The sequence below is a fragment of the Sorex araneus genome, chromosome 1 (genome assembly GCF_027595985.1).
Source record: "Sorex araneus isolate mSorAra2 chromosome 1, mSorAra2.pri, whole genome shotgun sequence".
Classification (NCBI taxonomy): domain Eukaryota; kingdom Metazoa; phylum Chordata; class Mammalia; order Eulipotyphla; family Soricidae; genus Sorex; species Sorex araneus.
This window is the reverse complement of record NC_073302.1, coordinates 379,744,100-379,771,113: the sequence shown is the minus strand read 5'-3', so window position 1 is coordinate 379,771,113 and position 27,014 is coordinate 379,744,100. Positions and strand designations below refer to the sequence as shown.

Below are 27,014 nucleotides of genomic sequence, written 5' to 3'. Positions count from 1 at the left end.
GTCCCACTGAGCCCTTGTAGAAGTCAGGCTTGGCGGGACCAGGGGGGCTTTGGGGAGGGACCTCCACGGGTCGTCGAAGTGATCGCGGCTGCTCGCGTTCCCTGGCTTTATTCCTATTTTTGCCTGTAGACTTGTTACGATGCCTGCTTGAGGGATTTCGAGCGATCTGCAGAAAATTCACAAGTTGGTGCTAGAGCTAGGTCAGCTTTGATTTTTGTCCGACCTAGGTTCGCGGTGGCTGCACCGTCGGGCTGGAGCTGCCCTTGCAGCCGCCCTACCCGCCCCTTTTTCCTGGCCAGCATTCCCATCCCAGCCTTCCCGACCGACCTTTTGCTGAAAACCGTAATAGATAAAAAAAAATTCCCTGCACGATGTCACCTGCACCTTCTCTCAGCACCGCTGCTCTTCTGCCTGGTGTGATTATGAATGACGGTCTAATGTTTTTCTCTTTGACAGTGGATCGCAGCTCCAAGAGGAGGCAGGTGAAGCCTTTGGCAGCTTCTCTGCTAGAAGCTCTCGATTATGATAGTTCAGATGACAGTGACTTTAAAGTTGGAGATGCCTCAGGTAACCGTTTCTTCACTCTTTCCTTTACCCAGCTTTCTTGCAGTTGTTTTTTTTTTTTTTTGGCCAACTTTTTTTTTTATTACCGAGAATCGATTTTGATTTTTTGTGCCAGTTTAAAGTTAAAGCACATAAATCTCATTTACTTTGTCCATCTGATCCCCATATTTTCTTAAGATCCCATCACTAGATCCTATCATTGCTTCTGTTTTTGTTGATAGCTACTTAGAGATAATTGCCAGGGAGGAACTTAACTTAAAATATTTTTGTCCTTGGGTAAAGGAAACAAATCGAGTGATCCCAGAATATATTCTCCTCAGAACACTGTAAGCAATATTCCTTTCATTTCAAATTAGCAACCTCCGAGGGGAGTTTTTTTTTTCCCTCAGTTTTTATAATAGAATAAGATTAACTTCAGTGAAAAGTTGTGTTTTGTCGTAGGTTCTAGACCTAGACCTATTGGGGCCTTTCAAAAAATTGTGGTATAGGGCATGCTTGCTTGCTTATATTTTGTAATTTAAAAAACAGCTTTTTTGGAAGGTTGTATATTAATGTGAAAATTGTGAAAGAAAAAATACGTTTTTCTCGTATCTTTTGTTCATTGTACCACATATTTGTGTGTATCTCTCTATATATACACACATGCATGTATATTTATGTATATAAATTTTAGTTACCGAACTCTGAGAAACATAGATTATTTTAAAAGACTTTATGTGAAAAATGCAAATAAATGCATGAGTAATGAAACTTGTGATTCTGCTCCCCTTGATGGAAATTTTAAGTGAGAAAGTAAAGCCTTTTAATTTTTATCACTTTAAATTTAAGAGTTTGCTTTTCTTAGTCTCATTTCTCTCTTTTATTTTTGTCTCCTGCTAGAGATGTAGGAGGGATGTGTTGTGTTGCTATTATTACATTCTTTTGGTTACTTTGGGGCCACATCTTCTGTTCTTAGTAGGTCCTCAGGGGCTATAACCCAGCTTTGTACTTGGGGTCCCCCTGATGCTGCTCAAAGGAACAGGTAGTGTCAGGGGAACAAACCGAGGTTGCCCGAATGTAAAGCAGGTACACAATACAAAACTCTTTGAGCTATATCTCTGGCTGTTGTTATTAAACTTTAAAAAAAAATTGAGGTTGTATTGGTTTGCAAAAGTGTAACAGTGTAAGCTTTAGGGACTCAATCTTGCCACACCATTCCACTTGCTAAGGTGCCAGTAGCATCAGCAGGCAGAATTTGCTTTGTGATTGAGAACTTTTTTTCTCTATAATAAAAAGCTAATTTTTTTTTTTTTTTTTTGCTTTTTGGGTCACACCCGGCAATACACAGAGATTACTCCTGGCTCATGCACTCAGGAATCACCCCTGGCGGTGCTCAGGGGACCATATGGGATGCTGGGAATCGAACCCGGGTCGGCTGCATGCAAGGCAAATGCCCTACACGCTGTGTTATTGCTCCAGCCCCAATAAAAAACTTTTTTTAGGAGTCGTACTCTGAAGTGCTCAGGGCTAACTCCTGGCTGTGTGCCAAGGGTAACTCCAGGCAGTGCTCAAGGGACTATGTGCTTGCTTAGTGGATTGTGGGGTCTGCCGCATATATGGCAAGTACATTACCCACTGTCTTAATAAACATTTAATCTGTATAGCATTTCAGTCAGAGATTTAGAGATGATTGGTATTGATTTTAAGGAATTTACTTTAGTCAAGTAGTAATAGGTTAGATTTTTGTCTATTTTGGTGATGCAACAATCAGTAGTACTTGGTAGCTACTTGGAGGTGCCAGATGACCATGCATACTTGCTGGGCACTGAACCTGCCAAAGCTGTGTGCTCCAGCCCTTTGCTCTACTTCTCCAGCCATAGTCTTTATCTTTTTTTTTGGCATTTTGGGTCACACTGGTGATGGTCAGGGGTTAGTCCTGGCTCTGCATTCAGGAATCACTCCTGGCGGTGCTCTGGGGACCGTATGAGATGCTGGGACTGAACTGGGCTCAGCCGTGTGCAAGGCAAACGCCCTCCCAGCTGTACTATCGCACTAGCCCCAGTCTTTATTTATTTATTTATTTATTTTGCTTTTTGGGTCACACCTGGCGATGCACAGGGGTTACTCCTGGCTCTGCACTCAGGAATTACCCCTGGCTGTGCTCAGGGGACCGTATGGGATGCTGGGAATCGAACCCTTGCAATCGGCCGCATGCAAGGCAAATGCCCTACCCGCTGTGCGATTGCTCCAGCCCCCCAGTCTTTATTTTTTGACTCCAAAATTTGCTATTTTTAAACTGTACATAGATGTAATGGTAAATTAAAAATACTTGATCATTGTGGTAAAACTGAAAATGCTTGCAATTCTAAATTGTTATATTCGCCTTGATCAATTCGTTTTTAATATTTGCATGTTTTTTTTCCCATCTCCCAGTGAATTTATGATGTTTGGTGCTTAGAAGAAAAGAGAGAGAAAACAGTTATAAAAAATTAAACCTCTTTTACTTTTTTTTTTTTTTTGCTTTTTGGGTCATACCTGGTGATGCTCAGGGGTTACTCCTGGCTTTCCACTCAGGAATCACTCCTGGTGATGCTCAGGGGACCATGTGGGATGCTGGGAATTGAACCCGGGTTGGTCACGTGCCAGGCAAACGCCCTACCCGCCTACCCGCTGTTCTATTGCTCCAGCCCCTCTTTTACTTGTCTTGATGACAACGTTGGCAGAGAATATTTTTGCCTTAGAATACAGTTTAATTTGTTATGGCTTATGTCATTAGCTGGCAAAAATAGTTAAATCTTAAAAGGTTTATTTGAATAGCATATGGTGAAAACTCTAAAACTATTCTGTAATTACCTCTGTGACATTAAATGTTGACTTTCAAGTTATTTCTTCTCTTATTTTATTGAAATGAAGCCATTTGCAGGTATTTTTCTCTTCACAGGGGTTGAAACAACTCAAAAATAGAGTAAAACATATAAACAACTTGCTCAAAATAATTTATGGTATCAAGAGATTACAGATGGTAAATAGAGATTCTTGGCCTTCTTAAATTAAAATCAGTTGATTGGAATTATTGTCTAATAATTGTGATGAGTGATAAGATCAGTTTTGTTAGTTTCCTTTAAAAATTCTTAAAGTGCTATTTCTGTTTCTTTTGTTGCAGCTAATCTGTTGTACTTGCATTTTACTTCACCTGCTGGCTTGCTATGGTCATAGATTATCTTGATATGTTAGTATAAATCAAAGCTTAATATAAATTGATTTTGTACAAAAAGTTAATAGTCAGTGAAAATTGAATTGTATTTTTTACTCGTGTGGAAGGTGCATTGGTGCCCCCATAGCTGAGGTAATGTCTTATCAGTATTTTCTGTTGGAGTCCTTTTTTTCTGTTTTTGAGCCTCTGGTGGTGTTTGTGGCTACTCCTGCCTCTGCATTCAGGAGGTCAGGTCACTCCCAATGGTGCTCAGGTGACCATGCTGTCTTGGGATGGAACCTAAGCCTCCTGCATGCAAAGTATGCACTCAGGCCTTTGAGCTGTCTCTCTGGCCTCTGAATCTTTTTATACTCTGCCTAAGATCATCAGACTTCATTTGAAACTCTTGGATTAGACTTAATTGGTTTCAAACATGCTGAGTTGTGGAATCCTAATCCTATTTCTGAATAGAAGATTAAATTGGAAGTGGAAAAATAATAAACTTCTGTCCCATTATGGTGTCTTTCAAAACAGTCTATGTTAAGTTGAAATGTCTTATTGACTGAACTGCTGACTTCCTAAGAACTTAATGGTAAAGTGGTTTATTGGTTGGTCTAAATTTTTGCTAACTGGTTCTGTGCATCAGTTTCTTCTGATCTTCATTTTGGAAACTGAAATTTTGACTATAAAACTTCATGTCTATGTCCAGCTTTTATACAAATACAGACAATGAAATACCTTTGTAGTTAAACATAGTGTTATTAATATGCCTTGCAGGTGATAAGAAGCAATGCATATTGCTAAAAAATAACTTGCTATGAGATTGGCATGTGATTATCAACACTTAATCTGTTACAGTCAGCAAATTTTCAAGTGAAAATTGTTAATCTTTTATTTTGCTCTAATGTAAAAAGTTGTACTGAATTTATAATTTTTGAGTTGAGGATAGTCAGTAAACTTTGTAAGTAATAAGTCCCAAAATGACCATAAAAATATATTTTTATTATGGTATTGACAATCAGAATAATTGTGTATAGCACTGTCAAAATGTAATGCCATAGGAAATTACTGGTTTTGTGGGTCAAAACCAGGAAAATAGCTGCAATTTCATGGTTGGCCTAGTTGAAGTGATTATTTTTGAGACTGAGATCTAAGATTGGGGATGAAACAGGAGACATTTAAGATAGAATACACCAGCACTTATCAACTGGGGGCCACATGACCCACTGTAGGCTCTCAGATACTGCAAGGGGCCCATAGTTGAATGTTACATAGAATGAGGGCTCACGTTATAAGACTGGGGCTAATTGGTAGGATGGGGGCTCACAGCAAGTATTTAATGTGGAATAAGAAACGAGGAAACAAGGTGTCACAGGAAGGAACAAGAAGTTGGGGAAAGGTTGGAAAATACTGAAATAGACTCCCCTTAGTGGTCTGCTGTATCCATTGGGTATTTCAGTGTGTTGATTACTTCCATTAAACAAGAAAAAATACCTATGCTGTGTCCTCCTAATGCCTTGGTCAAAGGAAAAGGCTTAATTTTACATTTGGAACTGTAGTTTAGTTAGACCATGTTTTAAGATAGTAATCTATCTGAAAGAGGTTGAGACTTTGGTAGTATTTTGTGCTTAACCTGACAATGGCTAAGTGGACCAAGGTAAGTTCAGTATCTCTAGCTTTGCTTAGAGCATCATGTCAGATAATGTGTGGAATTCAAAAAGAAATTTTATTACTAGGAAGATTAGTTAAGCTAATTCCTAGTTCCTGGTTAAGCTAGTTAAATTCCTAGTTAAGCTAATCTTTCTAGTAATAAAATTCTAAGTCTTTTAATAATGGTAAAAGACTTGATTGATGACGTATAGTTCAAGTGTTTCAAACAAGATGGGATTACTTTAGACTATATAGAGAACAGTTAAATGATGAAAGAGTTGCACTAGGAACTGAAAAAATTAAAATGTAGGTGGGGAAAACAATAACTGTTAGTGTGACATCTGGAAAGTATTTATGTTTGGTTTTCAGAAATAAATAAAATAATAGGAGAACAGCCTGGGAAAGTGTAATGAGGTTAAAATGAGGCTTTATATGCTAGGTCAGGTTCTCAACCTTGGTGTTTTTGGTATTTGGATTGGATGATTCCTTATTGTGGAGGTTTTTTTTTTTTTTTTTTGGGGGGGGGGGGTTTGGGTCACACCTGGCGATGCACAGGGGTTATTCCTGGCTCTGAACTCAGGAATTACTCCTGGCGGTGCTCAGGGGACCATATGGGATGCTGGGATTTGAACCCGGGTCGGCCGCGTGCAAGGCAAACGCCCTACCCGCTATGCTATCACTCCAGCCCCTATTGTGGAGGTTTGTCCTGTACATAGTAGGATGTTTTGTAGCTTCCTGCATTTTACCTACTGAATGCCAATAATATCATTTCCTACTTTCCTCCACACCCTCCACCTTTTATAGCAGCCTATCTGTGGACTAAAAATTACCATGTGTTCTCTTGTGGGACAAAGTTGTTTTCACTTGGGAATCACTGCTCTGTATTTATCTTTAAATGTAAGGCGCACATCTAGAACTATAATAAGCAGAGAATTAGTTCTGTTGATTTCTTAAGTCAAAGGTGACCTTAAGAATATAACTGAATAATCAGTAGACTGATGATCCATTACCTGTTGTGTTTGTATGTATATGAATACAAACATTTATATATATATTACATATATATTTATATTGATATATAGTACTGATGACTGGAACTATATCACTGTGCCCTAACGTGGGCAGCACTGTCCCCTGCAAGGGCCTAGAATGATTCACTGGGTAGTAGCCTATGGTGCTATTGGTGGGGAACTTTCTGTTTGCTTGCTTGAAGAAGGTAGATTTTCAGGTGGGTTTAAAGCAATTTTTTTTTTTTTCCTGAAAAGAAGGTGGTAGGCTAAGTAAGTTTGGGAACCTCCACAAGAGCAATAGAGCTATGGAAAGAATAATTAGAATTGATGAGCAAAGATGATATTTTATACTGTAAATCTAATATAAGACAAAATTAAAATGATATTATTTAGTATTTTTCAGGGAGCAACTAGTCATTGCATATTGTAAAGGAGTTCTTGAAGGATTTTTAAATTTTATAAGCTATAATAAATGATTGGTAGTCGAAAGAGTTATTGCTTAGAGAAATTTGGATATGTTTACATGTGAGAAAGTTTCTTTTTTCATGGTACCTGGGGTCGAACTAGTGCTCTGATTCTGAGCTCAGTATCCCGAGAAACACCGCTTATTGAACTAACAAAAAGTAGAAATTCAGTTTTAAAGATTATTTTCTAATGTAAACAAATGTTTTCAGTACAAACTCTAACTTAATGGTTATCCCCACCTTTCTTTTCTTCCTTTTTTTTTTTTTGCCAAACCCAGTGGTGCTCAGTGGCCATTCTTGACTCTGTTTTCATGTATCACTCCTCGGGAAACATGTAGTGCTGGGAATGGAACCAAGGCTTCCTGCATGCATAGCATGTGTTCAATAAGTTGAGCTTTCTCCTTTTCCCAAACCTAATACTGTTTTTTGGAGAAGCATCCCAAGTGATGCTCGAACTCTAAGGGGTTACTCCCAAAGATCTTGGGCAGCTGGGCTGACAATTTTGTAGGAGTGCGTGAGGATTTGGTTCTGCTCTGGCAAGGGTATTACCTGGGTCACTCAGGTGGTGCTCAGGAAGCCTCCAGGACTACACCTGGAGATGCTCAGGGGATACTGAGGGAATGGGTATTGAACTGTGGTTGGCTACATACAAGACCTTAAATACTGTGCTCTCTTACTGGTCCTGAATCTTTGTCAGTAATTGCTTTTGTTTGAGCTCCCTCCCTCTTTCCCTCCCTCCCTCCCTCCATTCCTTCCTTCTTTCCATGAATTTGGTAATTTGCACAGAGGCATTATTTGAATTTTTAGTGTTAGAACATTTTTCTTTGTATCCTAAAAAATTATAATTATAGACAAGAGGCCTTTTCTCATTGTTCTTATTCAAAGCTAAGTTAGGAACTGAACATTGTTTATATCTCCTTAAAGATATTTGTAATAAAAAGAAGTGATGGCTTATCAGATGAAGTTATTTTTCAGAGGTCAAAGAATGATAAAATTTTCAGAGATCAAAGGTATATTCCTGGTTCCTACAGTTGGAATATGGATAAAATGTGAGATATATATACATATGTGTATATATACATATGTATATACACATATGTATATGTATATATACATGTGTGTATATATATATATATATAGCACTGTCGTCCCATTGTTCATCGATTTGCTCAAGCAGATCCCAGTAACATCTCCATTGTGAGACATATATATATAAATATATAGGTATTTCTATATATCTATATATATTTGTATATCATATATAGATATTTCTGTTTTTTTTTCTTTTTTTGTTGTTTGTTTTTGGGTCACACCTGACATTGCTCACTCATGACAGACTTGCCTGAGGGAACTATTAGGGTCAAACCTTGGTCATCCAAGTACAAGGCAAACTCCCTACCTGCTGTACTATCTGTCTGGCTTCTAAAATGTTATATTTAGAGAGTGAAGGGTTAGGTAAGCCTCTAGCATTTGGATTTGTTAAAAAAAAAATCACATTATTTTAAAAGCAAATATAAGACATTTAAAATTTTAAAGTTTGGTTTTCTACTCAGGTACTGTCACATGGTATTGATTTTCTTCTATGTTGTTGATGTTATTAGTTTTTAAATTATTATTATTTTGTTTTGTGACCACATCCACCAGTGCTTGGGAACCATGCTATACCAGGGGTCAAACCTAGACCCCCAGGGTACAGAGCAAAACCTGCATTCATTGAGCTATTTCTCTGACTCTTTTCACTTTAAGAAATGAATGGTGGCACTGGCAATAACCAAAACCACTGTAAATGTAACTGACATTCTGTAAAACTTAGCCTCAGTTTTAATCAAATACCCACATTTCTATCATGGTTAATCTTATTATCTGCTGATTTATTTTTACTGAAACTACTGGTAAAAACTCCATTTTTCAGTTTTCCAGCTCTTAATTATGGCATTACTTGTGAGGTGTTCCAATTTTTCAGTCAGCATGGTATAATAGTATCTAGTCAGCTCTGCTTTTAAATTTTTAATTTTTAAAATTTTATAACTTGGGACCATACTTGGTGATGCTCAGGGCTTTCTCTGGCTTTGCAATCAGGAATCACTCTTGGAGATGCTGAGGGGACCATATGGGATGCTGGGGATCAAACGTCGAGCAGCTGCATATAAGGCAAACACCCTTATCTGCTATACTATCACTCTGCCCCCCAACTCTTATTATTATTAATTAGTTTCATATATAAAAAAGTTTAAAAATTGTTTTTGTTGTTTTCTTTTTATTAGAATTTGCTTTTCTTGGTAGACTGGGTTTAATTGTGAGTGACAGAAAATTATAATTTTTAAGGATTTTTTTTACAACTGTTCAATTAAAAAGAAATTATTTATTTGTGATGGTGTTGGTTTCACACTCTTTTTCTTTAAATCCACATGCTTATAAATCCAAAAGAATTTCCTAAATTTGGCACAAATTTATTTGGTGTTAAAACCTGGCTGGAATGCTAGCAGTTTATTTTTATATGGCCTATATATCATACTTGTATATATTTGTACTTCTGCAAAAATAATATGTTTGATCATAGAACATAATCTTACATCTTACTGGAGACATTAACATAATATCAATATACTGTGTTATCTCTCTAAAATCTGACAAAAATGAAAATTCTGTAACACATCAGGCTCCAAAAGTTTCAGATAAGGAATTGTTAACTTGCGTGATCGCTCTTATGTCCCATGCAAGATTGTTTAGGATGAAAATGTTATTTCACAATAATTACAATATTCTTAAATAACCAATGGATACCTGCCTGATGATCTTGAGATTGATAAATATTTTATGACACCAGTCAGCATCTGCTAAACTTGTCTTCTTTATGTGATTTACTTGCAGGGTTTTTCAGTTTTTTTATTTTTGTTTTTTTTATAATCAATTATTTGTGAAGAATTTGTAATAGGATAACTTCCTTCACTTTTAATGTCAGACTAATTACTGGATGCAAGACTGGTTGAGTTAATTGAAATTAAAATGGTCTGAAACCAGAGCTTTTGTCATCATTTAAAATTTTCTTTTTTTGGCTACAGGTGTGAAAAATTGTTAACCTATAGATTTTTCTATCAGTATTAGGTAAGACTTACTGTGACTAATTTGTTTCCCCCCTTTCTCCTGCTCTACTTTTTTCTTCCTAATTTTCTCTTTTCCCAAATAGCTTAGATTTATATGATTAGTCTCTGACATTTAATATAAATGTCCACTGAAGGAGGAGAAGGTTTTTAGGTGGTTAGGGTAAGGAAGGCATGAAATGCCCTACGTATGATCGAAGAAACATGTTAGAAAGTTTATTGTTCTGCATGAGCTTCTTCATGTCCTCAGCCTGTTCTTTTAGAATGTATTGCTCATTCTCAGGATGGACTAATTTCTTAAAAAAGTCACCAACTTTCTAATTCTAGCGTTTCAGTAATTATTACCATGACTTTTTAAGAGCATAGGTGACTCTTATCTATATGAAGAGTATTCTAAAAAGCAGGAAAACTGATAACTTCTCTTGCAACTTTCATTTTCAGTGGCATTGCTATTGTGTCATCATCTGTATAGTTAATACCTCAAAGTGACTTGGTATGTGGTACAAATTGATGTCTTAAATGTCTCTGTTCATTTTTGCAGGTTAAGCGTGATATCAATGAAACAAGGTTTTTTTTTTTTTAATGTCAGTTTTTTCTTGCTCTGAATGTGGCTTAATGCTCAAAGTTATACAGTTTTTGAAAGCAAGACTTAAGGGAAAGAAAACGGTCTATATTATAATAAACTGAACTCAGGTGCCCAATTAGGGAAAAAACATATTTACTTTTAGAAAAAATTGCCTCTTGCATATTTTAATTTAGTTATGTATATTCATCTTCATTAGTAATTTATTTAACTAAATCATTATATCAACTTCATCAGTTTATTTAATCTGGTTGGGAATGTCTACCATCCTTTGACTTAAATTTGTTTATATTGTTTTGCAAGTTTTTCACAAATTTGGTGGTTTCATTTGTGTCAATGTTGTGTGTGTGTGTGTGTATGTATCTACATATGTGTGGTTTTTTTTCTCATATTTTCAACAGATTCAGAAGGGAGTGGTAATGGAAGTGAAGATCCCTCAAAGGACAGTGGAGAAGGTTCCTGTAGTGATTCTGAAGAAAATATTTTGGAGGAAGAACTAAATGAAGATGTTAAAGTCAAAGAAGAACCACTTAAAAATTCGACAGAGGAAGAAATAGTGTCATCTGAAAAACAGTTAATTAAAATAGAAAAGAAAGAGGAAGAAGACAATGGAGAAAAACCTAGAAAGAAAAAGGAGAAAGAGAAGGAAAAAGAGAAGGAGAAAGAAAAAGAGAAAGAGAAGGAGAAAGAGAAGGAGAAAGAAAAAGCAACAGTATCTGACAATGTGGCTACTTCTGCTGCTGCCAGCATCCCAGCCACAAGTCCTCCTACTGTTAACACTTCTCCTTCTGCCCCCACCACAACAACAGCTACAGAGGAACAAGTCAGTGAACCCAAAAAGTGGAACCTTCGTCGAAATCGGCCACTTTTGGATTTTGTTTCCATGGAAGAACTGAATGACATGGATGATTATGACAGTGAAGATGACAATGATTGGCGACCCACCATAGTAAAGAGAAAGGGAAGATCTGCATCTCAGAAAGAGGGAAGTGATGGAGACAATGAGGATGATGAAGATGAGGGAAGTGTGAGTGATGAGGATGAGAATGATGAAGGCAATGATGAAGATCATAGCAGCCCTGCCAGTGAAGGGGGTTGCAAGAAGAAGAAGAGTAAAGTTCTTAGCAGAAACAGTGGTGATGATGAGGAACTGACCAATGATAGCCTGACACTATCTCAAAGCAAGAGTAATGAGGTAGATGAACCCAATTTTTATGATATCTGTTTGTCTGGGGAAAGGGAATCCTTCTCTAAACCTACTCATTATAAACCTACTCATTCTCTAAATTCTACTCATTATATTAAATGGCTTTTTTGAAATCTATGGGAGTGAATGAGTACCCTAACTAACATTTATTCATTGGCCAACCAATCTTTATTGAGTATCTACTGTTTGTCACCGTTCTCAAGGAACTCACAATCACCGCCCTCAAAGAGTGCACAGTTTATATGTTTAAAGATTTTTATATCTATAGACTTGGGAAATGGTAATGTGTTCCATTCTAATTTGTGCGCTCCTTGCCAGTTTTACATGGGACTACTGAATAATACTCAGTGGATTATGAAAATAAAGGTCACTTTGTTTGAATTTAGTCATGTTCATAATTACATAAAAGTATAGACTTTAGAATATTTTAGAGCAGGACAATAGACAACATGATGATTGTCTTAGGCTTTTAGAGATTTTTAAAGGTTATTATTTTAAAGGTTATTTTTTTTTTTTTTCAGTTAAACACCCATCATCTGAATAGTCACCAAATTTTTCCTTTAGTTATAGGGGAGTAAATACAAACTACATGTTTACATATGTCTAGTGAATAAATCTCCACAAAGAAGTGAAAGAAAGCAAACATTTCTCTCACAAAACAAACATTCCTGTCATAAAACTACCGTAATGATTCAGTTCTTCACTTGAAGTTCTACTACTGAAAGTTAGGTTTGTCAGTTGGGCCCAAGATGCAACATTCAAGACTCTTCAGTCAAACATATTTGTGTCTCTTTGTCTGTGTGTTTATGTATATGTTTTTCTTCCAGAGATTTAGTTGTTTCTTACATGTAGATGTACCTGTTACATCACATGTAGAACTGATAATTGTATTTCATTTCCATTAATGTGTTTATAGTTACCAGATTTCATTTATTTACCAAACACTTGTTTTTTTCCCCCATATCATTAAAGTAGGCTAAACTGGTAGAAAGATTTTCCAGCTATGTTTTATTCTTTTTTACACTTTTCTGCTTACAGGTTTTACATAGCAGTGATTACCTTTTAAATTTCAATAACATTTTGGTGATTTTCTTACCAAAGTTATAGCAGGCTGTGAGGGGTGACACATGACAATAGGGATCAAACAGAAGCTTATATTTTAGATTATAAACATTGGCTTTGGTAAGTTGCCCACTTTCCTATGAAGAGTGTTGCGTACCTCAGTGTTAATGCTAATTCTTATCTTCAGGTAAAGAAGCATTGTGATTTGCAATTAAATTTAAGATTCATAATGTTGTAGCACAATGAGTTCCGTACATCTAAGTTGAATTTAAGAAACAGGTTGGAGAATCCAATTGCTAAATTTAGGCATATATCCAGTCTATTTTATAGTATTTAGTACTTGTTCTGTATCTACTATAAAAGTTTACCTTTGACAGCACCATTTCCTTCACTTTCATTAGCCTGACAGTTAAAAATGTAGGCTGACAAATAGTAGAAGTTGTATAGAGCAGATTTTAATGTTAAGGTATGGGGAGGATCTGCATTTGTTTAGAAATTTTCCTCGTAAAATATACATTTGTATACATTGTTAAATCTTTAATATATAACATATCGCTTAGGATCCTGCAGTGTACTTTGTGATGCAAAGATGCATTGTTGGTGTTTAGTTTTCTCTTATTAAAAGAGACTAGTAAACAAAGGGACTTCATATATTTTAGTTAATTAATAGTCCCCAAAAAATGAAGTTACGGAGCACTTTTTTGTTGTTGTTGGTGTTGGGGCCATGCCTGGCTATGCTCAGGGCTTAATCCTGGCTCTGTGCTACTGGATCACTCTTGGTGGGCCATATGTGGGTCCAGGGATCAAATCCATGTCAGCCATGTGCAAGGCAAGTACCCTACCAGCTGCACTATCATTCCTGTTCCTGCAGAGCCCTTCATAGATAAAATTATCACAAAGTTTCTGATGGAGATTACATTAAATTATTTTTGTTCATTGCACAAGTTTTCCGTTATACTCTACATTTCTGTAGAACATCAGAAGGTTAATATCATTTAGTAATATTCTACCTGAAAGCTTCACAGCTATTTTTCTTTTAATATTATTATTTAAACTCTTTAAGCTATGATTATTGTAGATAAAAGAAACTTTTTATAATATGAAACATTTTAGGGGAATTTGACCTTTTCATTATTTTTTGCTTTGGAGGGGCAAGACCTTTTCATATTGCTTAATATCCCTGTCATACAGAGTCCTAAAATACTCTGGAGTAGTGATCTTAAATTTTTGGTTTTAGTGCCTTTTTTACCCTTAATATATTATGGAGGACCTCAATTATGTTAAAGTAGGTTTGTCTGCTAATATTTACCATTTCAAGTTTGAAAATGGAAAAATAAAGGTAAAAAGGTGAAAATTAAATGAAAGTGAAAGAAAAAATGCAGGAAACAAAATTCAAAACTTGGAACTTTAAAAATAAAAGTCATTTCAGGCAGCCAAGTTGTTATATTGATCATGCAATCCCATGTCTGAAAGACTTCACTCACCTTGTAAAAGAAGGAGTGATAATTGTAAACAATCTTAGTATTCTTCTGAAAGTAGCTTTTACTTTTACCTGAAAGAGCCTTAACCATAATGAGAAAGCTACTGTTCTGGAATTGGACATTTGATAACCTGTATTTTCTGTGTAGATACATACTTGCCTTTGTCAGTGGCATTATTGCTTGAGGAGGATTTGGGGCTATAGCGGGTGGTGTGACCCCAAAAGCAAACCTCCCTACCCCCAAATAAAACAAAACAAAGAGACCCTTGTTGTATGGGGGCTGGAGAGCTAGAATAGCAGGTGGGCACTGGCCTTGCACATGGCTGATCAAGTTCAATCCCTGGCATCCCATTGGGTCCTCTGAGTCCCACCAGGAGTAATCCCTGAGTGCAGAGCTAGCAGTAAGCCCTGATCACTCCGAGGTACGGCCTCAAAACAAATGAATAAGTGAATAAAAACATCACAGACAACTACGTTTTGTTAAATGGATCTTGCTGTGTGGAGAAATGGCAGTTCTTATCTGTTTTTTTATTAAATGAATATTAAAATTTTGCCAATATTTATAAATAACTACTTCTGTTTGGCCCTTCAGACTTTCCAAATTACCTTTACATTTAAAAACAGGGAAATTGCTCTAAGCTCTCAATGCACCCAGAGAGATAGTACAGCAGATAGGGTGCTTACCTTGCATATGACTGACTGGGGCTTGATCCCTGGAATCCCATATGGTTCCTGGAGGACTGTCAGGAGTGATTCCTGGGTACTGATCCAGGAGTAACCTTTGAGCATCACTGGGTGTGGCCCTAAAACAAAACAAAAAAAATCATTGTAACAAGGTATAAAAATCACTTGAGATTCTTGAGAAGTGAATGTTTAAAAGTTTAGAGGAAAAGGGGCTGGAGTGATAGCACAGCGGGTAGGGTGTTTGCCTTGCACTCAGCTTACCCGGGCTCGATTCCCAGCATCCCATACGGTCCCCTGAGCACCGCCAGGAGTAATTCCTGAGTGCAGAGCCAGGAGTGACCCCTGTGCATGGCTGGGTGTAACCCAAAAAGCAAAAAAAAAAAAAAAGTTTAGAGGGAAAAACTTTTGGTCAGAGTTCTTGGTTTAATAATTATTTTTTGAAATAATAGGACATTTTTTCCCATTTTTCCCCCCCTTACTTTTGTTTTTGAGCCACATCTAGTGATGCTTAGGCATTGTTCCTGGCTCTTCACTCAGAAATTACTACAGGTGTTGCTTGGGATGCTGGGGATTGAACCAGGGCTGCCTCTGAAGGCAGGAACCCTAGCTGCTGTACCATCTCTACAGCCCTCTCATTCTGGTTTCATATGAAGTATACTAGAATTTCCTTTCCTCTTATTTACTTTCTTTTTGTTTTTTGGGCCACATCTAGCACTGCTCAGGGCTTACTCCTGGATCTGTGCTCAGGAATCACTCCTGGTAGTGTTCAGGAGACCATATGGAACACTGGAGATCAAACCCTGGTCAGCCACCTGCAATGCAAATGCCCTTCCCATTGTACTATTGATTCTGCCCTAGAGTTTACTTAAGTACACAATTTACCTTATTCTATTGATCATCTGTAATCATCTATGTGGAATGCATATATTGTTTTTTTTAAAATTTTATGTGTGTGTTGTTATGGAATATGTAAATATATAAACTTTAAACATTTTGGAGACTATTGAAAGTTTAATTTAAAATTACTCAGATTTTTGGATCAACCTTAAACACAAAGGGAAAAATCAAAAGAATTAGTCATATTGCTGTGGTACCTTTTACTATTATTATTTTTTTTTTCTGGTGCCCAGAGAGCAAACCCAGGAGTGCAAAGTGCAAAGCATGTACTCTGACTAAAGCACCTCCCTGACATGATGATACTCATGCCATTAGAATGATCACATTCTGAGGCTTAGGGACCTCGCTCAGTGGACAGTGCATGGTTTGTATGAATGAGACCTCGAGCTTGATCCCTATCACCCCCCCCACACACACACACACACTCTCCAACATATGACTCGGGTGAACACCTGCATTCCTATGGAGAAAAAATTCACTATTCCTATTTCTATCTTTTTTGTAATTTATATTTTCAGATTATTTATTTCATAAAGTATTTTTGCCAGAAACTTGAAAGATAGAACTTTGAGAATATGCTAATTAAATTGATATACCTTTTAATTTGATCATAAGTGTGCTTATCCACATGTTTGATCTGTTAAAGAAAGCTTATAGTTCTCAAGAGAATGTTATTCAGATATCCCCATATTGAAGTACTATCTCTTAGAAACTTGGCTAGGATAAAAATGTGGGACTCTTGTCCTTCCATTTCTTTCTCTTTATGTATTGCGTTTTTAGTAATTCTGAAATGATGAGAATTACTTAGAGGGCCAGAAATAGCTAGTTTTGATAGGTTTTTATTTTTTTGCCTCTAAATGATATTACATGTAGAGAGAATTTGGTGTAGAGAAACAATTTTAGTATTTGCTTTGTTTGTTAATTTGGAGAGTGGGGTCCCAGTACCCCACTGGTACTGGGGTCATGGGGCCCATGAAGGCACTCTTGGTGGTGTGAGAGGTTGTGCTGTGCAAGGGATCAAACTTGGACCCTCAGCGTGCCAGGCATATGCATCAACCTATTTGTGTTTTTTTCCCATTCCTTTAACTCTTTATATGGCATTCTAAGAACATGCCTCTTTTAAATTTACCATAAGAAAAGATATGATAATATCGAAACTTGTAATTTTTATTTTGGAATTTCAAAAGAAGATTCCTCAGTTTATTGGTTAACTCATGGTTTTTGAAATACCTGGAAGTGCAGAGGAGAGGAGAAAGGGAAAGAAAGAATTTGTAGAAAAACATATTTTAGGATTTCCTGGTTTACTTTGTTAATTCTCACAACAGTCTCAAGAGCTGGGTATTATTAATTGCTCTGTGTGTGTGTATGCGTGTGTGTGTGTGTGTGTGTGTGTGTGTGTGTGTGTGTGTGTGTGTGTGTAGTGGAAGGGGTTGTTTCTCCCAAGAAGTGCTCGAGACCTGGTGGCAAACTGGGCAAGATGTTTTGGTGTTTAGGCATAGTGATATGATGCTGCTTAGACACAGTGGTGCTGGGGGCTAGTAGGGCCACCCTGGTGGTGTTTGCTATTTTCTGAATTTTATAGATGAAAAATCAACAACTTCAACATTAAGTATCTGTTGGTGAGAATTGATTGAAAATGAGTGAATAATTTGACTTAAAGTCAAACGCTAATGTGATGAAAATCTGGACAGATTTTTGTTTTTCTTACAGCACCAAATACTATAAAACATGATTTAATTTCAGGAATTTTTTTTTAACTATTTTTTTTTCAGGCATGCCCAAAGCCCCAAGCTATAAGTTATATATATTTTAACAGAGGTGCAAAATAATAAAACTTTATAATACAAGGGTTCTCAAGAGAAATGCCTACTTGTTTTCCTTCTGAACTATTTTGAGTATCAGGTATAAGTTTAATGTATTATATAGGAAACATTGAAATGACATTTATGGATACCAGTTGTTATTCAACTCTAAAAGTTTAGATATAGGTGGAGTTAAAAGAATATAAAACTATGAGAGAACATTAGTATGAAACAACATTTGTAGTATGTGATATGATCTTATTATTTTTTCTGAATCTGGTTAGGTCTTAAAAATCCTTACTTGTCATCTTTTTTGCTGTGTGTATTAGGGTTTTGTGCCACTGGCAGTGCTCAGGACTTACTCCTGTCTCTGCACCCAGGTTTCACACCTGGTGGGCTTGGGGGGACCATACTGAGTGCTGGGGAATTAAACTTTGGTTGATTGAATGAAAGGTAAAATGTTCTACCTGCTGCTCCAGCCCCTCCATTGTCATTTTTTTTTTGTATGTAATGCTAAACCCAATTTGTAAATGTAAGAATTACTATCTTGTTAATGTTTCATTTAAAGTTCAAATCCATTAACATGGAAGATTTTAATTATAGGAAGCAAATTCTTAAAATTGCCTTTATATTTGTCTTATTATATATTCCATTCTATTTTAAAATTAGTGAAATGTCTTTATTACTGTTTTCCATTAGATACTTCTTGACATTAATATAGTATTGTGACTGTTAACAACTAATCAACTTGCATCCTTTCTTAGCTGGTGTCCTATGCATATATATGTATATATATTCATGCACACACATACATACACACATATACACATATAAATGGTACCTAATTGTCCCTATATCTGTAGATTTCCATGGATTTTTTTTTTTTTTTGCTTTTTTGATCACATCTGGTGATGCACAGGGGTTACTCCTGGCTCTGCACCCAGGAATTACTCCTGGCGGTGCTTGGGGGACCATATGGGATGTTGGGAATTGAACCTGGGTTGGCCACATGCAAGGCAAAGGCCCTACCCGCTGTCCTATTGCTCCAGCCCCTCCCTTGGAGTTATTATACAGTAGCTTGATAACCTGAATTTCCTTCCATTTAAGAAGTGCAGAGTCTAAACTATGTTTTCACATACATACTTGCTTATGTTATCTAGAATTAAAATTTCTTGTTTATATTTGTCTTCTTGTTTCCCCTTGGTAGGGATTCTAAAAGATTTGCAGGTTAGGATTATAAACTTCCAAATTAGGAACCATACTTTATATTTTTTATACCCATATGTGGGATTAACAATTACTTGTAGATTAAATTTTCCTTTTTCTTGGTTTAAGGGACATAATTATAATTCAGAACGGCAAAGCAGATGGAGAATTATTAGTTGCATGCCTACTTTTTCATTTCCTAGATGAGAGAGAGAAGATTGAGGACTTGCATAGAAGTTAAAATTAGATAGAGGCTACTTAGTAGGTCCTTTCAAAAAAGTGTTCTGCTCAGATGTAGCACATTTTGACTAAAGAATAGAGAAAGATGTAATTTTGGAAATGCATTAAATAAGTTGATAAAAATTACCTTTATGTTTAAATATGTGATTTTCTGATATATTTTAATATTAGGACTCGCTGATTCTTGAGAAGAGTCAAAACTGGAGTTCTCAAAAAATGGACCATATTATGATTTGCTGTGTTTGTCTTGGAGATAATAGCGGGGATGCTGATGAAATAATTCAGTGTGACAATTGTGGCATTACAGTCCATGAAGGTAATTTTGCTCCTCTTTTTGTTGTATCTCCTTTTAGAAATGACTCATTGACACATATGTAAATGAAATCAACTTGTATCTCTGTAATATGCTAAGGTGTTTTATTCAGTATTTTATAGTATTTTAATTAAATGCTTTGTACTAAATTCTCGGTATGGTAGGTACCACTTTCCAGATTACTTTTATTTAAATATATTTTAAACAAAATAGAAATTCTATTATGTAAAATTAGGATATTAGAAAATTTTTATTGTGATTTTTTTATGGCATTGTATCTGAGTTTTAAATGTAACTAGAAATAATTTCATACCAATTTTAGTGAAGGGCATTGTTTCCCAAAGTGGGCATTATCACTCCTCTCAGAGGTGCTTGAATGAGGGGGTTATCTCCAGAGAAACTGGGACAGGGAACTTTCTGTTTGTTTTCTTAAAGAAGGTAGATTTCTGTTTGGGGCACAGTTAGTTATATTTTCTGAAAAGGGGGTGGTAGAAAAATAAGGTGAGGGACCTTGGATTTTTTTTTTCTTTTTGGGTCACACCGGCAATGCACAGGGTTTTAAGTCCTGGCTCTGCACTCAGGAATAACTTTTGGTGATGCTCCGGGAACCATGTGGGATGCTGGGAATCGAACCCGGGTCAGCTATGCCCTATCCCCTGTGCTATCACTCCAGTCCCGGACCTTGGGTATTTTATATTACTGGAAGAGCTACATTATAAGTCTAGCAGCACTATATAGAGTTTTCTTTCATGGAAATACGTTTTTATTTTGAACTTGAGAATTTATAGAGATTATGTTTTAAAATCTCAAGTAATAGCCCCCATAATATATTGGAAGTATCTTTGCTGGTGAGAAGGTCAAAAAAGTTTAATTTTTTTTGGTGACAGTATACAGGGGCTCTTCATGAATTAGGGGAAAACCATGTGATACCAGGATCGAACATGGGCCTTCTGCATGTAAAGAATGCACTCAACTTATTGAACTATCTCCCAGGCCCCTGTTTAAGTGGCTATGTCTTGTTGTTGTTGTTGTTGTTCCTTAAAATATTTTTTACAGAGCCAGAGTGATAGTATAGTGGGTAGGGCATTTGCCTTGTACATGGCCTACCTGCGTTCAATCCCCGGCATCCCATATAGTTCCCCAAGTACCGCCAGGAGTAATTCTTGAGTGCAGAGCCAGAAGTAACCCCTGAACATCACTGGGTGTGACCCAAAATGCAAAATGAATAAATATTAAAAAAATTTTTTTTAGAGTCCCGACAAAATTTTGATTTGAGAATTACAGAAAATTTATAGAAACATTGCAAAAAAAAAAAAATCCCATATGTTCTTTACTCAGATTTCCCAAATGGCAACACTTGCCACATTTGTCATTTATCTTCTCATGATAGTTTTTTTCCCTCCTGACCTTTACCAGTAAATTACAGATATAATATCTCTGCTTATTCCCTAAATACCTCAGTGTGTAGTGCTTTTGTTGGCAGGCGGAGGAGGGTGCTTTCAGTGGTGCTTGAGTGGAGGGGGCCGTGCAGAGCTGGGGATCAAACACAAAACTTTTATATGCCATATGAATATTAAGATGCCATATGAATATATTCCATATGAATATCAAATATTAGTTCTATATTAATATTGAATATTCAGTGTTATATGCCGTATATGAATATTAAGATCTTGGAAGAGGGAGTAGTGAGTATAAGAAGCTTGGAGCTGAATTGCACTTGAAATTGTATAATGGCACAGAGGTTAGTTTTGCTGGAACTGAGTTGGTGAGAGCAGATCTGGGTCAAACCAAGTGGGATATTGTAGGCTATAGTGCCGATTTAGGTTTTACAAAGAAGGAAATGGGAGACAGATGATTTTTGAGCAGATGGTTAATATGGATTGATTTATATTGTGAAGGCTCACTGTGCCTGTTGAGTTGGGAATCTACTGCAGTGGTCTAAGGTAGGAGTCAGGGAGATGGAGCACTGAAGCGGTTGAAGAGGAGAATAGAGATAGTTTGGTTTTAAACTGTGTGGAGTTTCTGTAAGAGATATAAGTCTAGAGCTCTAAATGTTGAACTGCAAGTGTTATGTAAAGCTGTTAGAATGTGCATGTATGAAGAAAGTAGTAAGCAAGTAGTAAAGATGTATTTCTATTTCAGGGGGATATGAGATAATAAGATTGATGAGATAATAAGAGAACTATGAGTAGAGACTGAGAGACTTAAGTGAAGAAAATGTTTTAAAAAGAGAAGATTGTAACTGAGATACAGTGGCAAAGTTACTTGCCTTGCACATGGCTGATCTGGGTTGATATGCCCGACACCTTATATAGTCCCTGGAGTACTGCCAGGAATGATCCCAAAGCACAGCACCAGGAATAAGCCCTGAGCACTATCCAGTGCAGAGAGAGAAGAAAGAGAGAAAGTGAGATTATGATCACATAGTTTATAATATAAATTTAAAATACATGGAGAGAAGCAAGAGGAAAGATAAAGGATTGGTTATTTGTCACACTTAGAATGGTGCTGCATACCTCCCCTGGCTCATTCTGGTTATGAGGACTGAGCCTACATGAAATGTACCCTGAACCAGAGAGACATTTAAAGTGAGAGAGATCCAAGGAGCAAGTATGCCTCCCCATAGCGTCAGCTCTCCAATTAACCTGTGTTTCTTAGACTGAACAAACACTTGGGCCAAAATAGGAATCACAGATGGGCAGCTAAATTAAGACTTTGTGAACGTTGTGTTCTTCATGTCTTTGTTTGCATTTTTAATATATCCTGACTGTTCAGTATCTTCTGAAAATAGATGTCTGAAACTTGAGTTTTTCTTCATCCTTTTGTCCCTGTTTACTATATACGTATCTGTATTTACTTTTAAAAAATAGATTTATTTAATTAAAACTTTTTTTATACTCCCAGTATTTACTTATTAATTATGTGCCCATAGCACAAAGAAGTTTGTTTGATCTTGTTCCAATTTTTTTTTTCACTGTAGCAGAATTGAATTTTCATTTTATTGAGCCACCCCTGGCATTGCTTAGAATCTACTCCTGGCTCATTGCTTAGGAGTCTCTCCAATGAGGCTCCAGGGACTGCAGTGGCCAGGCTTGAACTCAGTCCTCCTTACATCAGACATGCGTTCTGGCCCTCTGAGCTAAAGCGCTAGAGCTGAATATTAGCAGGCACAACAGAATTAAATTATAATTGAATTTATCATTGAGCCTAGTAACATGAGAGTCTTCGTTCTTGATTGTTGAGAATTTGTGTAGCAATATAGAGAAAGTAAAGATAGTGACATAATGCAATGGTTTTAAGAAATTGAATTGGTTGTTCACATGTAAATTCTTTTTTTATGGGGTTTTTGTTTGTTCTTCGATCACACTTGGTGGTGCTTAGGGCTTACTCTGGGCTTAGTACTCAGGAATCTTCTTTAGAGGGTCTCAGGAGATTGTATACTTTCTGTACTATCTCCCACTCTTCTCCTTTTATCTTTGGATGCGATTTAAAACTCTTCTAGTGAGTTTTATATTCAGAGGTCTAATGATAGGATGTTAAGTAAAAAAAAAATTTGATAGCTTTTGTGTTTGACATTTCTCCTTTACAGAGAGACAATTAGGATAAATATTATCAATTTTATATTGCAAAATAGCAGAAATCCTTGCAGATGCTGTTTGTTCAAAATTGTTTTGTTGTTTCTTTTGGGTCACACCTGGTGATGCTAAGGGGTTAAATTATTCCTTGCTCTGCACTCTGGAATTACTCCTGGTGGTGCTCCGAGCACCCATATGGTATGCTGGAGATTGAGCCTGGGTCATCCGCATGCAAGGCAAGCGTCCTACCCACTGTACTAGTTCTCCAGACCCATGTTTGTTCAAAGTTACATAGCCAAAAGGTGGAGGAATGCATGTCTTCTGATACCCACTGGCATCTTGAATGGGTAATACTAGAAGTGATTTGGAATACCCAGTCTTCTCAGAATTAAAGCAATACAAACATTTTAATATTTTTTTCTTAAATATGATTTGTATAGGTTACTTCTGCAACTCAGAAATTAATATTAATTATGTGGAGATGGAAACATGTTTTTTATGATCACTTATTTGAAAATTTGAACATCAGTATAAAATGGGTCTTCTATATATGTCAGTTTTTTGTTTTGTATGTTTATCCAAATAAAAATCACTTCATAATTATATTGAAGATGCACTCTTTGCATCTTCTGCTCAGAATTTTAGGTAGGTAGAAGAAAATACACTATTTTATGATATTTTAAGTTGTTTTGTATATAAGAAAGAAAAATACCTTAAATATCTAGTTACATGTATAGATTGAACTATATTTTGTTTTTTAAAGTAATTAAAATGATTGCAGTGGCTTAAAATCCTAGAACTTTAGAGCTCACTGCTCCCACCAGTATGACAGAGAAATGGCAAAAATGGGAGGCAAAGAGCTCTGTAGAGGTAATGCTACAGAATTTGTTGTTTTTATGAGTCATGAAGCTCAAGAAGAAATGTTTATCATTTGTTGGTTCTTCTAGCTTAAAAATTATGAATTTTGTAGAAGATATCTTCAGAAATTATTTCTGAGATTTGTAGGTGGTTTAATGCTTATGGACATAGTTCCCCTGTTTGTAGTAGGTTCCCCCCAAAATAAAAGTAGAATGAAAAGTTAGCTTCCATTTAAGAGATGCAAACTTTAGTAATTTACCTTGGTTTCAGTGAATATAATTGAAAGACCCTTGGGGGCTTTGTTATCTTGGTAATTGCTTACTTTGTGTAAGTAGAGATGAAAACTTTGCTTTAAAGAAACATTATTTCATAAGAAAAATAAACTTCCCTCTTGAGTTATTGTATAATCCTTGAAAGAAATAGATTATTTTCATTGTTTTGTTATATGATTATTTTTTGAATATTGTATTTTACTAGGTATTGCCTTTACTGAAAAAATAATGTTACTGGTAGCAATCAATAATGACTACTCCCAAGATGAAAATAATTGCTTTTTAATTTTACGATTTGTGATTTAGAATATATGTATGACTAGAGAAATAGTTTAATGGCTGAACCATGCTTAGCATCCAGGATACCTTGGTTCATCCCTGGCGCTGTGTGGTCCCTAAGCATCATCAGGAGTGATCCCTGAGTACTGAGCCAGCAGTAGACCCTGAGCATTGCCCGATGTGGCTCAAAGATAACAAAACAAAACAAAGTTTACGAAAAAGTCTTTCAGTAGTGATGAAGTGATTATTTAATGACATTTTAAAAGTTAAAGAGTTCTGATACCTTTGCTTACTTAACTTGTCAGCTATAGTTTAGCTCCTTTACAATATTTTCTTTGACATTTTTTTGTACTTTAGCGATTATATTAAAGTTTAATTTTATAAAATCTGAATGGCATAAGAATGACAGTAATTATAGCATTTGCTTGAGACCTCTTATATAAGTCAGTAGCAACAAGCTAACTTTTCTTTTTCTGGACATTGTTGTGAAAAGTGGGGCTCCCCTGTGCTACTGGGGGTCTTTGGGACTCTCTGCAAAGATTAGCCTGGAATGTGGGACACTAAGTTTCAGTGCTCTGGGGGTCAGTATGGTTCTTGTGGGTGGGGATTGGGTGATTAGGGGGACTGAGGTAAGATCCAAATTGTTACATATATTATATGAATTAAAAATTTTCATACGATCATTAGCCTATTAATGAGATTGACTAAATTAATACTGGTACTTAAAAGTTATTTACGAGTTGTATTAGATTATTTTTCTTTTTTGAGTAATTTGTAAATTACTGAATAATTTGAGCCAGTATTTATGTGTGTTATGTGCATTTATATATGCATATGTTATTTTAATTAGATCTCTTTGGTGTGTGAGAAGATACTTAGGCTACTTTTAAATGTTTGATATATGCCTCGATAATGAAAGATTTTGAAAGATAAAAGAAACAGTGACCAAAATACAAAGACAATCTACAGAATGGGAAAGGATATTTATGCAGTACCCATCTGATAAAGGGGTTGATAACAAGGGTATACAATGCACTGGTTGAACTCCACAAGAAGAAAATTGCCAACCCAATCAAAAAATGGGGTGATGAAATGAACAGAAACTTTTCCAAAGAAGAAATCCGAATGGCTGAGAGGCACATGAGAAAATGTTCAACATCACTAATTATCAGGGAGATGCAGATCAAAACAACAATGAGATATCATCTCACACCACAGAGACTGGCCCACATCCCAAAAAACAAAAGCAACCAGTGTTGGCGTGGATGTGGGGAGAAAGGGACTCTCCTTCACTGCTGGTGGGAATGCCGACTGGTTCAGCCCTTTTGGAAAACAATATGGACGATTCTCAAAAAGTTAGAAATTGAGCTCCCATTTGACCCAGCAGTACCACTCCTGGGAATATATCTCGGAGAGGCAAAAAGGTATAGTAGAGATGAGATCTGCATTTCCATGTTCATTGCCGCTCTGTTTACAATAGCCACAATATGGAAAAAACCAGAGTGCCCGAAAACAGATGATTGGCTAAAGAAACTCTGGTATATTTACACAATGGAATACTATGTAGCTGTCAGAAAACATGAAGTCATGAAATTTGCATATAAGTGGATCAACATGGAAAGTATCATGCTGAGTGAAATGAGTCAGAAAGAAAGAGACAGACATAGAAAGATCGCACTCATATGTGGAATATAAAGTAGCTGAGAGGTACGAGCTTACAGTGTTGCGATTCCTGGCAGACATTTCTCTGGACTTAGTTACTAAAATACTAAAATACAGAAATCCAAAACTATGCTGCTGCTAGTGCGGCCTCCTGACCTCATATCTCTTCATTCTCAGCAATGGAAAACAAATTACCAAATACTTTCTTTTCAGCAGATCAACTTTAGGGGGGAGAAACTCCAAATCAATAATAGTGAATTTTTTTGTTGAAATATTGAATGTAATCAAAGTAAAGTGAAAGTAAAGTGAAATTTACCAGTTACACATGCGGGGTGGGGGACTGGGGAGGTGGGGGGAAGGGGGGAGGTATATCATGATTCTTGGTGGTGGAATATGTGCACTGGTGAAGGGATGGGTGTTTGATCATTGTATAACTGAAACTTTAACCTGAAAGCTTTGTAACTTTACACATGGTGAATTAATAAAAGAATTTAAAAAAAGAAAGATTTTGAAAGATAAATGTCATATAAGTATTACCCACAGTGTTTTTTCTAATATCCTAAATTTATGCTAGTTTATTTTTTGTATCCCTTAGACTTTGTGTGTGTATATATATATATCTATATATACAGTATATATGTATATATATGTATATACATATACACTGTATATATGTATACGTATATATACATATGTATATGTATATATGTATGTATACATATATATAGATACATATATACACTATATATATACATAAATACTATAGTCTTAGTATATATTTGGCTAAAGCGTATTAGAATAGTTTATCAGTAGTTGATCTGTAAGTATCTTGAAAGCTAATATAATGTGTTTTAGGAGATAAGAAAAACATCCAGACCCAAAGATAACGAGGGTATATGTGAAAAATCACAAGGGCAGCACTTGAGGGAG

The 27,014-nt window shown here is 36.2% G+C and overlaps 1 protein-coding gene across 6 annotated transcripts in view; it reads left to right on the top strand.

Moving 5' to 3' along the window:
* Positions 1–27,014, top strand: part of PHF14 (PHD finger protein 14) — a 189,608-nt gene that overhangs the window by 484 nt on the left and 162,110 nt on the right. For all 6 annotated transcript variants that reach the window (XM_055147149.1, XM_055118864.1, XM_055146003.1 and 3 more), the window contains exons 2-4: positions 457–567; positions 10,946–11,739; positions 19,294–19,438. In XM_055147149.1, the coding sequence (XP_055003124.1) occupies positions 457–567; positions 10,946–11,739; positions 19,294–19,438 (1,050 nt within the window). The remainder of the gene's footprint in view (positions 1–456; positions 568–10,945; positions 11,740–19,293; positions 19,439–27,014) is intronic.